This window comes from Phaseolus vulgaris, chromosome 1, assembly GCF_051622355.1.
Source record: "Phaseolus vulgaris cultivar YP4 chromosome 1, ASM5162235v1, whole genome shotgun sequence".
Lineage (NCBI taxonomy): Eukaryota > Viridiplantae > Streptophyta > Magnoliopsida > Fabales > Fabaceae > Phaseolus > Phaseolus vulgaris.
In genome coordinates this window covers 49,771,900-49,785,578 of record NC_143498.1, presented here as the reverse complement: position 1 = coordinate 49,785,578, position 13,679 = coordinate 49,771,900, and the positions used below count along the sequence as shown (strand labels likewise).

At 31.6% G+C, this 13,679-nt stretch overlaps 1 protein-coding gene across 1 annotated transcript; it reads left to right on the top strand.

Moving 5' to 3' along the window:
- The first annotated feature begins 762 nt into the window (after window positions 1-762).
- SCC3 (sister-chromatid cohesion protein 3) lies at window positions 763-10,611 on the top strand. Its single transcript, XM_068617551.1, has 22 exons — window positions 763-985; window positions 1,079-1,274; window positions 1,509-1,621; window positions 1,803-1,895; window positions 2,074-2,237; window positions 2,317-2,553; window positions 2,674-2,818; window positions 2,924-3,102; window positions 3,216-3,355; window positions 3,448-3,575; window positions 4,218-4,391; window positions 4,805-4,966; window positions 5,039-5,239; window positions 5,328-5,468; window positions 5,560-5,763; window positions 5,864-6,008; window positions 6,167-6,273; window positions 6,388-6,525; window positions 7,348-7,613; window positions 7,698-7,822; window positions 9,592-9,894; window positions 10,373-10,611. The coding sequence occupies exons 1-22, from the start codon at window positions 938-940 to the stop codon at window positions 10,384-10,386; spliced, it is 3,423 nt and encodes a 1,140-aa protein (XP_068473652.1). The 5' UTR covers window positions 763-937; the 3' UTR covers window positions 10,387-10,611.
- The last annotated feature ends 3,068 nt before the right edge of the window (window positions 10,612-13,679 follow it).

The following is a 13,679-nucleotide window of genomic DNA, read 5'->3' as shown; positions in this document are numbered from 1 at the left end:
ATAATAAATATAAAACGACTTCTTAAATTATTCTTTTTACACCAAAGTTATACTGTTTTTTTAAGTTATAAATATCATAAAATTATTTTCTATCTTTTCTAACAAAGTTTTATGCATATAATCGCGAATTGAATTCTTTTTATCAGAAAATACTAAAATTTATATGATTTTCTTTACTTGTTGGTTTCTGTTGGTTTCAAATGGTAGACGAGATGCATTGATAAAAAAAATACCATTCGTACTTACTTTATATTTACTACTGGAAACACAGGCACAACACTTGTGTATTCGTTTTTGTTTTTATTTTTATTATATATATATATATTATTAATATTAAAATTTAAATAAACGGTATTAGTCTTTGCATATTTATATTATAAGTATAAATTTATAATTTATTTTAAATGTTTATTTTTCTATTTGTATATTCTTATCAAGATTAAAAAAAAAATTAAAAAAATATAGCTATCATGATTGCTAAGTATTATAATTTATTTAATTTTCATCAGAAAAAAAAAATACAATTACGACATGAAATAAATAGAAAAGTAACAAAAAGACAAAAATGTTTGGTGAATCACAAATTTTCAGTAAGAAAAACAGAAAAGTTATATTTTTTTTTAAATTTAAATAGTTATAAAATAATAAAATAATCAAAATACAATATTGATAAGAGGATCAAATAAGAACAAAATTTAAATACACTAAAAATAATTATAATGAGAAATCTTTATATATAAATATATATAAATGCTTCATAAAGAGATGTAAAGTAAGATATTTAGTCATCACATATTGATAGTTGTGAATTGGCGGGAGATTTCTTAACTATTATTTGCAGTGGCCGAGCTCCTCTTTGTAGTTGGTGCTACTTCTTCTATCCACGATGCGAGTGTGAAATCGCTGATTCGCTGTGTTGAAGAAGCATCTTTAGCAGATGGAAGATCCAGCTCCACCTTCTGAAGCTTCCAATCGACCCCCTCGTGTTAGTTTCCATTCTCACACTTAGTGCTCATACTTCTTCTCAATTCTGCACTCATTTGACCTAATTTTATTTCGCTTCTTTCTAATTAAGCAGAAGAGGGGCAGACCTCCCAAACACCTTCCCAAGGACCACGACGCCGACGCCCTTAACCGCGACAGGACCACCCAACACGCTCACCGAGAGAGTTCGCCCGACGATTTCGACGAGCCACGCAACAAATACAGGCGAACTCCCGCTTCGGAAGGAACCTCAAGCGTCGCGCACAAACCCTCTGACCAAACCCTAATTGGTAAACTGAACACTCTCTGCTACTTTTCTCACTGCTCAAATATCTAGGGTTTAGATTTTTAACTTATACATTTCATATCTTCATTTTTTTATACTGTGATTAGCGAAACTATGCTTAGTTGTTTTTTTTTTTTTTTGTGTGAATAGTTTTTAATTGCGGTCTCTCTGTAATTAGGTAGATTTTGTTGTGCAGTGACTGGACCGGGGCTAATTTTTATTATGTGATTTTCTGTAGAGCTGATAAAAGGAAATGGCAAGTTGATTCCTCATGCGGTCAAATTTTGGGTTGAGCGCTATGAAAAGGATCCGAAACCTGCAATGGTTGATCTCCTGACAATGCTGTTTGAGGTAATATGAAATTCTCAAACAGTTTCAAAGTATTAAGGACCACTAGCATTAGACATCGTAGTTTTATACATGCAAATAAAAGGTGAAAGGTAGACTTGGAAAAGAACTTGGACACTTTATTATCATCATTACTCATAAATACCCGCTTACGGATAGTAACAAAGTGAAATTTTAAATGTAGGCATGTGGAGCCAAGTATTACGATAAAAGTGATCTCGTGGATGAGACTGATGTTGATGAAGTTGTAATTGCTCTTGTCAATTGTGCTAAAAGGGTATACAACTTGTTCCCTTTTACTTTTGTTTCCTGTTTTCTAACTTATTTTTTAGTAGTGTTAAGGCTAATAGTGTACAATTACCAAGTCTTTGGCATCCTCTATTGTGATATAATAGTCAAATTATGAGTTAGATGTGGACATTTATCCTCTCCTTTTTTACCTTTTGACTTTTTAGGGTGCAGGTGAAGATTATCAGAATTCCAAAAAGAAAGAAATTAAAAACTTCAAAGAGAATCTAGAATCATTCTGGGATAATTTGGTTCGGGAATGTCAGCATGGGCCATTGTTTGATCAAGTTTTATTTGACAAGTGCATGGACTATATCATTGCATTGTCATGGTTAGTATGCTTGCTTCAAACTTCTGAATCTATGAAAATATATATATACCATGACTCAACTGCTGCTGTACCTATGTAGCACCCCTCCAAGAGTTTACCGTCAAATTGCATCGTTGGTGGGTCTTAGGCTGGTCTCATCATTCATAACCATCGCTAATATGCTTGGTGCTCAGAGAGAGACTACTCGTAGACAGTTGGATGCTGAGAAAAAGAAAAGAACTGAGGGGCCTCGAGTTGAGTCGCTAAATAAAAGGTTTTCTGATACTCATGAGAGAATAACATTGTTGGAGGAGATGATGCGCAAGATATTTACTGGGTACGAGTTTGCCAAGCTAAGATTATTTTTAATCAAAGGAAAAGAAAGCAACATTTTACCACCAGTATTGAATTTGTTGTGGCTGTAGATCTAACCTGCCCATTTAATGTTTTTTTGAAGGTTATTTGTGCACCGCTACAGAGACATTGACCCAAATATTAGAATGTCATGCATTGAATCATTGGGTGCATGGATCCTTTCATACCCAACACTTTTTCTGCAGGATTTGTACTTGAAATATCTTGGATGGACGCTAAATGACAAAGTATTGAACATGTTGTTATGTTCTTATCATGCAACTTTTAATTGTTCATGTACTGCACAACTTGCTGTCTTGCTTTAACTTTTTCTCCCACACTCCAATTTGTAGAATGCTGGTGTAAGAAAGTTTTCTATACACGCCCTGCAAAATCTTTATGAGGTGGATGATAATGTACCAACCCTTGGCTTATTTACTGAAAGATTTTCGGGCCGTATGATTGAGCTTGCTGATGACATTGATGTTTCTGTGGCTGTTCATGCCATAGGTCTTGTTAAGCAACTACTAAGGTCTGAATTTCTAACCTTTTTTTAATTCATATATATTAACTGTTTACTTGTGGGTTTTTATGCAATAGATTGTAAATTGATTTTGAATTAATTGATTTTTTGGTTCACTGCAGACATCAACTTATTCCTGAAGATGACTTGGGTCCTTTGTATGATTTGTTGAATGATGAGACCCCAGAAATCAGGCATGCCATAGGAGCATTAGTGTATGATCACTTAATTGCTCAAAATACCTTCCAATCAGGATTTAAAGGTCTTAAGTCAATCCATGTATTTTTCACTTTATATTGGATACCATTATTTTGACTAGGATTAAATTGTGATGAGACAATTTTGTTTTTACAGATGAAACTGTCGATACCTCTGAGGTCCATCTAAAGAGAATGTTGCGAATTCTGGAGGAGTTCTCCCAAGATCCTATTTTGAGTACTTACGTAATTGATGATGTGTGGGAATACATGGCCGCCATAAAGGTATGTAAGCCATGCTAATAATAGGAAAAATATTGAACAAAGTGACGCCTCCTCCTTTTGGCCATCACGTGTTTGATTGTTTGCTCATGCATATCTGAACTGAATATTCCAGTGCTGGCTAGGATGTGCTTTGTTTAAGGTAAATGCAAGGATAGAAGGATTAAAATATTTTGGAGTGTTGCATTCTTATAATAGGTAGCAAATTCTAGAATTCATGCGCAGTTTAGGTTGCTGCTTTGGTGACAAATTTTATGATATTCCAAACCTAGCTAGGACGTGCTTTACCTGGTACTATTGTTAATTAAGAAGTTCTGCAACATATCTAATGAATTTGTTATATATATCTTCCATACAACAATGACATTTCTATTCTCTGAAATATCTTTGGGCTAAAATACAATGTTACCATTTCTTAAAGATTCCACAAATGTAGATTGAGTAGAAATCTAGAGTCCTGGGTATGATCTCACTCTTCTGAATTTTTGTATGATGTATATCTTTTGCAAATCGTCTGTATGTTCATGAATTGCTGCCCTGTGGATATTATGCCAGTGCTGCACCTAAAATTGTTCTGGTCATAGTTATTGTTGTACTGAGTAATATTTAGTGGTTTCTTGATGGTACTTAATGTTTTGTTTGCAGGATTGGAAGTGCATTATAACAATGCTGCTCGATGAAAATCCATCAGTAGAGCTCTCTGACAGTGATGCAACAAACTTGGTGCGGCTCCTGTGTGCATCTGTGAAGAAAGCTGTTGGAGAGAGGATTGTTCCTGCTACGGATAACAGAAAGCAATACTACAGCAAAGCCCAAAAGGTTTGTGTGATCTTGACATTTTAACTTTTTAAATCCAAATATCTCGTATTTGTTTTATTAGCTCCAGCACCCAATGATTTTTTTACTGGTTTTTGATGTGGGTTGCACATGATGTTTAATGTTTATTTTGACAAAAAATTTAGCAGACCATGCTTTCATGGACAGTGTATATGGCTTTATTCTTATTATCATTTCTAATTTATTCTGGATTTTTTAATTGTGTTTTTGATTTGTAAATATCTGATCACTTCAGGAATTCATTGTGTTAAATTATTTTCGGTAGCAAAGAATGTATTTATTGGATACTTGATCAGTAACAACCCAGTACTATTTGTAAGCATTCATTTTGATGGAAGGCTTGTTTTATTGTTCTTTATGACAGTCTCTAATCTCTTACCTCCTATTAATGACAGGATGTATTTGAAAATAACAAACAGGAAATAACTGTTGCTATGATGAAGTCATACCCATTACTCTTGCGAAAGTACATTTCAGATAAAGCAAAAGTGTCATCACTCGTTGAGATTGTTTTACATATGAACCTTGAATATTATTCCTTGAAGAGGCAGGAACAGGTTGGTGATTTTTTCTGTGTCATTTCAGATTTTCCCTGTTTCTGAAAAAACTGACTAGTGTTTGCTTTTCAGAATTTCAAAAATTTACTCCAGCTCATGAAAGATGCATTTTTTAAGCATGGTGACAAGGACCCTCTTAGGGCTTGTATGAAGGCAATTAATTTTTGTTGCATGGAAAGTCAAGGGGAATTGCAAGATTTTGTTCGTATTAAATTAAAGGAACTTGAAGATGAAATAATTGCTAAGCTGAAATCTGCGATTAAGGAAGTAGTGGTATGTTCTATGCAACTCAAATTTCATAATTTTTGTTACTTTAGTTTCTCGTAGGAGAAACTTAACGTATAGTGAGATGACACTGCAGGATGGTGGTGATGAGTATTCTCTTCTTGTAAACTTGAAAAGGTTGTATGAACTGCAACTGAAAAGATCTGTGCCTATTGATAGCCTGTATGAAGACATTGTCAGTGTACTACGTGGTTCTAGGAATAATATGGAGGATGAGGTGAGTAAGTGGTTTCTCACAACAGGTGTTATGTTTTTATGACATTGTTACTTGTGTTCGATTATTAAATTATCTGGTCATTCACATTCAGGTTGTTGGTTTCCTGCTTCTGAACATGTATTTCCATCTGGTTTGGAGTCTACAGTCTATAACAAATGAAGAAGCTGTTTCTGGCGCATCCTTAGCTTCTCTTTTGTCTAAGCGTGATACCTTGTTGCAAGAACTTGAGTACTTTCTCAACTTGAATGCTGACAACAAGGAAGGGGGTAAACCTGGAAGTGAACTTGCTTGCAGAGTAAGAGAGCTCCAATTTATCTGCCTTTTTCTTTGTGGATTATAAACACATCATGTCTCCATTCTCTTGATTTGATCTAATGAATTATTTATTGCCGAAGGTATGCATCATACTTGCAGAAACATGGTTCTTATTCAGGACAACAAATTTCAGAAAGACACAGCTGGAAACACTAGGATATCAGCCAGATGCAATTATGCTTCGGAAGTTTTGGGAACTTTGCCAACAACAGCTTAATATTTCAGGTGAACATGGACAGATGTTATGGACTCGTACTGAGATTCATCCTATATTTACTAATTAAACTGAAACTATTTTTTTTTCTGTCTGTTTACATTGCTTATGAAATTGTTGTTATTGATTTGGTGATAGATGTCTTTTTCACTTTCCTGTCAATTTTTAGATGAGGCAGAAGATGAAGATGTTAATAAAGAGTATGCTGTGGAGACAAGTAGAGATAATATGATGATTGCTGTTGGAAAGCTGATTGCTAATGATGTTGTTCCAAAGGTGGATTGGTATTTTGTTTAAGTAAAGTTATGACTATTTCCAATTTTTTATAGGGAAACATATTTCTGTTGCTTGTGAAATAATTTATGTCAAAATTGGCTATTCCTGATGTAGGAGGATCTTGCTTCTGAGATTATTTCTCATTTTGTGATGCATGGGACTAGTGTGACTGATATTGTAAAGTATCTGATCACAGTTTTGAAGCAAAAAGAAGTTGATTTGGCTTTCATTTTTCTGGAAGCACTTAAAAAGGTTAGCCTTTTGGCGCTGTTCCTAAATAGTAGATATAGTTGGGTTTTCTTTTGTCTTTACAAGGACTATTTTAGCAACGATAAACAGTTAAATTTCCGCCCTGTGTCCTATTTACTTGAAATCTGATTACTATAGTAACTCATGAGTGTATTATCCTCGGTCAAAACAAATTGACATGATCTCATTTTTTCACCCCATGCATGTGTGATGACATACCTATTTACTTGAAGGATGATGATAGTTTGAGACTCTCATTTTTTCAGATTCCCATTTGACAACCAATAATATTATTATTTTATCTTAAAAAAATTATTTATTTTTATTAGTTAAAAACAATATGTTATTGTTAAAAGGAGTTTTAAAGTGGAGATAAGAGAAAAAAGTGGATGTCAAAGAATTATTATTGTTATTTGAAATCTGAATACAAAAGTTACTTGCAATATTTATATTCAAAGCAAGACATAGAACTAAATATTTACCTCTAATTGGTAAGGAGTATCAGTATCTTAATAAAAAAACAAAATGAATATTATATTTCAGGGTGCTTTCAATTTCAAAACCTTTAATTTCTCAATTTTAGCTTGGGCTCAATGTTGGCATAGTTCAACATAGTATTCACTTCTTTCCTGGAAGAAGCTGTTCAACTGAGCTTGTCTTTGCCGTGCTTTCTGGAATTATAGTTTGCAGTGGTTGGAAATGAGGGTCTGCCTTTTGAGTTTCCACCATTTTTTTTCCGCAGAAAGAACACCATGTTTATATTTCATCCTTCTGACCCTTCTTTTATAGTTCTTTCCGTAAGTCTTCATGAATTTATTTTGGCAGGAATACCATCGCCTTCTGGTCTATATCTCTGGTAGTGAAAATGGTTCTTCAGAAAACAATCCTTTATTAGGATGTAAAGATCTGGCTGCTAAGCTTTCTGGAACATTTACTGGTGCTGCCCGGATCAAATACAGGCCTGAAATTTTAAAAGTTGTCAGGGATGGCATTGAATATGCTTTTATAGATGCTCCAAAACAATTGTCATTTCTTGAAGAGGCAGTGCTTCATTTTTTGTCAAAACTCCCTGCTCCAGATTTAAATGAAATGTAATAGTTTTTTTTTCATTTGTTGGTGTTATTTAGAACTATTTGCAGCAATACACATTTTGATGCATATTCTTTATGAAATAGATTGAATGAGGTTCAACAAAGAGCACAAAATGTCAATACAGAGGAAAATCCCAGTGGATGGCGTCCCTTCCACACATTTATTGCCTACTTACGAGAAAAATGTGCGAAGAATGAGGGATTTCAAGGTAATTTATACATTATTTTTCGTTCTTAGTTATGTTATGTGCCAAACAGTCAAATACTTTGCATAATAAAGCAATCATGGGTTTTATCTGAGTGAAGCATAATATATGAAATAGTGATTATTTATTTTTCAAATTTTGGAAAATTCAAGCCAATATGTAACTAGTGAATAACATTTGCCAAATTATTTTCTCCAGTTGTGACTTGATGAACTAGTTGCCATTTGTAAGTTCACTCTGGATACAATGTGCTTGGCTGGGCTTTGCTGACTCTGTTATTCACCTGTTATTGATTCTTTTTCTTGGTTCTTATTCTTGTTTTTTTTTACGTTTCTCTCTACAAGCACTCTAATCTCATTTTATGTGGTGCAAATTTTTTTATATCCGATACCTTTTCATGTGCTTGTATTTGTTCATGTGGAATATATCCCCTTAGATGGATTTTTTTGTTTCAACGTACAATGAGTGTATTATAAGATATGGTGGTACACTCCAAATTTGGTGGATGGCTTGACCAATGAATTAGGTTGTAGGTTTCAATGCACTGTAGATGCATATTAGAAAAAATACACTTATGATGAGATTGATATTTTTAATTTAACTTTTGAGGCCCTTTTTGGTGAGGATGATGGATGAAGATGGAGAGAAGGGTAAGTAAATTTGGTAGTTTGGTGAAGAGGATAGGCAAAAAACTTTAAAAATACAATTATTATTTTTCCCTTTATGTTTGGTTTGTGTTGCATGAGGTGAGGGGTATAATGATGAGTATTATACTATCTATATAGTTGATCTCTTATCTACGCAATCAAATTGACAACTTTCAAAAAACTTTCTTTCTTTCCTATTTCTACTGTTCATAACAACTTGGACATTCAATTTTATTTCTCACCTATTGCTCTTCTCCCAAATTATTTCTTATCTATTTTCACTTCCTCTATTTCTCTCTTCAGAGCCAAACATGGCATGATTGATAACATTTGCTGGTTAGGGCCCTCTATAAAAGTTATTCTTAACTGAAAAGTGATAGGATCAAGGCACTCGGATATGTTCGTTAGGGGATCCTATAAAGTGCATGAACAGTACATAATTTTATTTCTGTGGCAAATAAAATAGCTGCTACTGTAAGTAGTTGGGATTCTAGATAAGTAAATTTGGTTGGGGCTATAGCGTGACAACAATAAATCAAAGTTAAGTTGCTATTAGATGTTTAGTGATTACTTTGCCACTGTTGTAGCATACTGGCAGTGAAATTGATCATGTGCAGTTGGTGGGTATGAGCTTATTAATGTGTTTGAATATGATTCTATGCTTTTGGTAAATTTGCCGCTAGTTTCAAAACTGTTTACATGTTCATTTCTTTTTGGCTCTAGTTCTCGGGTTTTGTACTTGGGTTAAAATTTCCATGACTAGACGATTGCTTGTGTCTAAAATGTGCTTTATTCAGTGGTAGTCCTTTTGAATTCAATGCCTGCCTGCTCGAGCACAACATATGAAATAAAAGTTTTCCTTTAGCCCTCCAATCTTGCTACGATTTATATTTTTCACGATTTTGATAATATTTTTATGACATCAAACATCTTCCCTTTTCTGTGTGCTACATGATGGGCTTAAGATTACAATGATGGCTATATACATTATGTTTGGTAGGTAATGGCTTTTTTTAAATGAAATAATCATTTTTTACAGTTCTTTGGAAAGCTTTTAATTGCTAACTTTTTTTGGGCACAAATTGCTTAATTCCAAATTCATGTGACTAACTGAGATAATTTCAGATGAAAAAGAAGGGGTTTCGGTTAGGCGCAGGGGCCGGCCACGAAAGAGGCAAAACATACCAGGAAAGAAGCTTTTTGATGACCAGAGTTCAAGTGAAGACGAGGATTCCATTAGTGCATATGAACTAGATGCACAAGATGAAGGGAGAAGACAGGAGGAGGATGATGAAGATGCTCTATTGATAAATTCAATCAGATCATCATCCAAGCTAAGGTCTCTTGGAGTTTCAAGGGAGGAAAACAAAGCTCAGACAGGGAATTCTAGTAGAGCTACCGATAATTTATCTGCTTCGAGAACATCAGGTATCGTGCATTGGCAAATTAAGATTTGGTATCTTCGTGCTGCTAGCGATGAACCGAAGATATTTATACAGACAGCATTTGAAAACAAATTTGCACGTCTGACTTCGGAATTGAATTTTGCTTTTCCTGCCATTATATATATTGGAAGTGCTTGCTTGAGAATTGATATTTTCACCTATTTAAATTTAAAAAGTCATTTGCTCGGGGGGTATATGTGTTGCTGCTTCTCTCTTTATTTTAATTTTTCAAATAAATTGTCTTGGAACCTTTGTGATTCAATCTTGTTTCCTTAAGCTTTTCTGACCGATTTGGAGATTTTACAACCTCTGAATTTCTTTTCCTAAACAAGTTAACTGGTTGTAGCTGTTATTGTGCTGCTTTGGTATTTATAATTTTCTGGTTATTGTTGCCTCTTGTTAATAAATATATATGGTGAACGTTTGGTTTAACTTGTGTCACTTTGTGTTTCATTGTGCAGGCGCATCAAACTAGTCTTCCACGGTTATATGTTGGCAATTGTTTGACACTAATTATTACACTTGGTAAGATTAGGATTACCTGTTTGTAATTCAATTTGTTGAATGTATATATAAATGTATCTTGTTCTACTCAAAGTTGCCGGACTTACTGCTAATAAATTCAGTACAGTGATATGCCTCTTGACGGCCAATTTGAACTGGAAGAGTTGGCGTGGCATTGTCTCGCTTTAAATTTTCACCATGGTGGTCACAACGTTCTTTCATTCTATGCCGATACTCATAAACTTTAAAATCTAACTTCAATTTTTGGCTGTCCATGCTAAAAACCCATTGAATGGAATGAATTTTATTGTGAATTGAAATAGTTCGAATTTTAAAATTACCTGGTTGGTACTTAAAAGTTACTTTTTTTTAACTTTATAATTGGAAAATGTTCGTTAAATATTAAAATAATAAACAAAAGTTAACTCATGAAAAAAAGAAAGAGGAAAAGCAATCATTTTTTAAGTATGGTAATTTTTGTTTAAATCAAGTTTATGCATTTAAATTGTCTCGTTTGAATACACAAGGCATACTTGAGGTTTTTTCTTTTTATATTCTTAATTAATAAAAGGAAAATATTCAAATATTTTAGGTTATAAATAGAGTAGCAAAGTAGACTTGGCCATAATAGCCTGTAAAATTGGTCGCCTTATTTAAATTCAATAATTATAATTATAAAAAAGTTAAATTTTATAAGTCAAATTACTATATTTAAAAGTTGAAATTAATTTTGTGCGACTTATTTTAAAACATAAGTAGTTTATTTATTTTTTAAATTTAGAACTATCTTTAATTTTTTTTTAAATTTAGTCAATTAACCAAAATAATGCTGGACTTTGAACATAAATAATAATAAATTTGTTTGGATAAAAACGTAAAAAAGTACAGAAGTAGTATATTTGTTAATTAGGTAGAATTAATTTATTTTTATAGGTGCAAATATTTGAGGAAATGGCTAAAACGAAAGGCGGTAGAGGCTATGAAGAAATTCGTAGGAAGAACATACACTATAAAAAGGAGTGGAAATAAACCCTAGGTAACACAGAGTAGTGAGAGAGAAAGAAAGCCCTGTAAACCAAAGATGTAAAAATGTATTTAATTTTTAACATAATCATTTAATTTTCTCACAACTCACATGTAAAAATGTAGTTTCTTTACACACTAATTAGTTTAGAAGCCTATTCATTCATATATTATATATCTCAGTATGTATATTATATAAAGTAGGACGAATAACTTTCTCGTACTCGTAATAATTATTCTGCTCATTTTAAAGATCAAACATTGGTTCATTCCATATCAAAATGATTCATTAGCTAACCAACAATTTTCAGTCAAATATAGCATTTGAATAATAAAATTATAATATCTAAACACTTAAAATTAAACACTTTATTCTTAAAATTGATGGCCTCTGGATCAAGGTAAATGAAAAGTCATTTTATTAAAAAAAAAATTATTTCTTTATTCTCATGTTGTTAGTCCATCATGGAATGAGACCGATAAGTATACTTATCTCCTAGGTCCGGATTGTTTCAGCTTGCGAAGATCCTAATCTTAATAAAAAAAATCCTTTTTTTTCTTCCTTCATTAATCCGCGCATCATGGAAATGAAATAAAAATCAAATAACCTTTCAACATTTAAATATAAATCATTAAATCTAACACCAAACCACTTCAAAATCTTACAATTAAATGATTCAATTTTATAATTAAGTTTTTTCACCAAAACAATTAAAAAATAACACTAATCTATACCAAATAACAAAAGTAACAACTTTTGATTATCCACTTTATATGCAAATCTCCAAATCCAAAAATATTATCAAGTTTGTTTAAAGTTTAAATTATAACTTTAGATTATGTTAAATCTTCAAATCCAAAAATATTATCAAGTCTGAATTTCCTTCAATCTTAAGGAAACCATAAAGTTGGAGAGATGATTTGAATTGTAACCTTATAAATATAAATTATTTAATTATAAATCATTAAATCTAACATTAAACTACTTCAAATTCTTATAATCAAATCACTCAATTTCACAATTAAGTCTTATTTAACCAAAATAACTACATAATAACACTGTTTTATATGAAATGACAAAAATACAAAATTTTGATTATCCATTTCACATACAAATCTCCATATCCATAGTATTCACAAGTCTTTATTTATAATTTAAGATACAGCTAGACCTTTACATTAAATTTTATTTTGCTCTTAAGGAAACTATAAATTTAAAGAGATAATTTCAATCACAATCTTATAAAAACTCATTTATTACCTTAATGTGTTGTATAATAGTTTATATAAGATTACAACTCTAATACGAAGTTACGTTCTTGCTAGATATATAAAAGTTTTATAAGACAAGAGATTTAAAGATTGTTCTTGCTTGATATATAAAAAATTTATCAAAAAAGATAAGAGATTTAAAGATTGTTTAAACTATAAGAAAAATAAAGAATAAAAGAAGAAGAAAAAAAGAAAACAAAAACCATGAATATTAAATTGGAAAGAGATTTAAAGGTTGTTTAAGATGAGAGGTGAAAAATAAAGAATGGAAGAAAAGAAGAAGAAGAAAAACTATGGATATTGAGGTGGAAAGTTGAATTTTCTTTATATTATTAATATTTTTATTCTTGTTTTAAACTTTTTTATTTATTAAAATGTAATTTATGTTAATCTACCACTAAAACCTCAAACTAGAGAACTTTTTAGATTTTAATATGTCTTTTAAAAAATATTAGAATCGTAAAACCATATTAATCTTTTGTGTAAAAATATTTTTTAGTAATACATTTCATATATAAAAATAAAACAACATATTTAATAAAATTCCTACAACTTTTCTACTTACAAGGTTGAAAATAAATAGTAATAAAACATTAAAACTTTAAATCAACATTTAATTTTCCTCGTATTCTTATAAATTAATTTGTCTCATTCTTTTATTGTTACGTTTACTTGTTTCACAAGTTTTTTAGTTTCATTCTCTCACACAACGCCATAAGAAATATGAAATTTGATAATAAAAAACTTCAACATTTTCAATTTTTTTTTTCACATGAATGATTATATATTACTATATTTTAACTTTTTTCCGAGTTGGTTTAAAGATACTAATAACTGACAAAGAAAAAAAATAAGTATGTGACTTAAAATTTTTATACAAGAAAAATTTCCAGGATTTAAAATAGTTAAGTTATACTTAATTTTTTATATCTTTAATTCAGTATTATTTTATATCATCGTTAAAGTTTC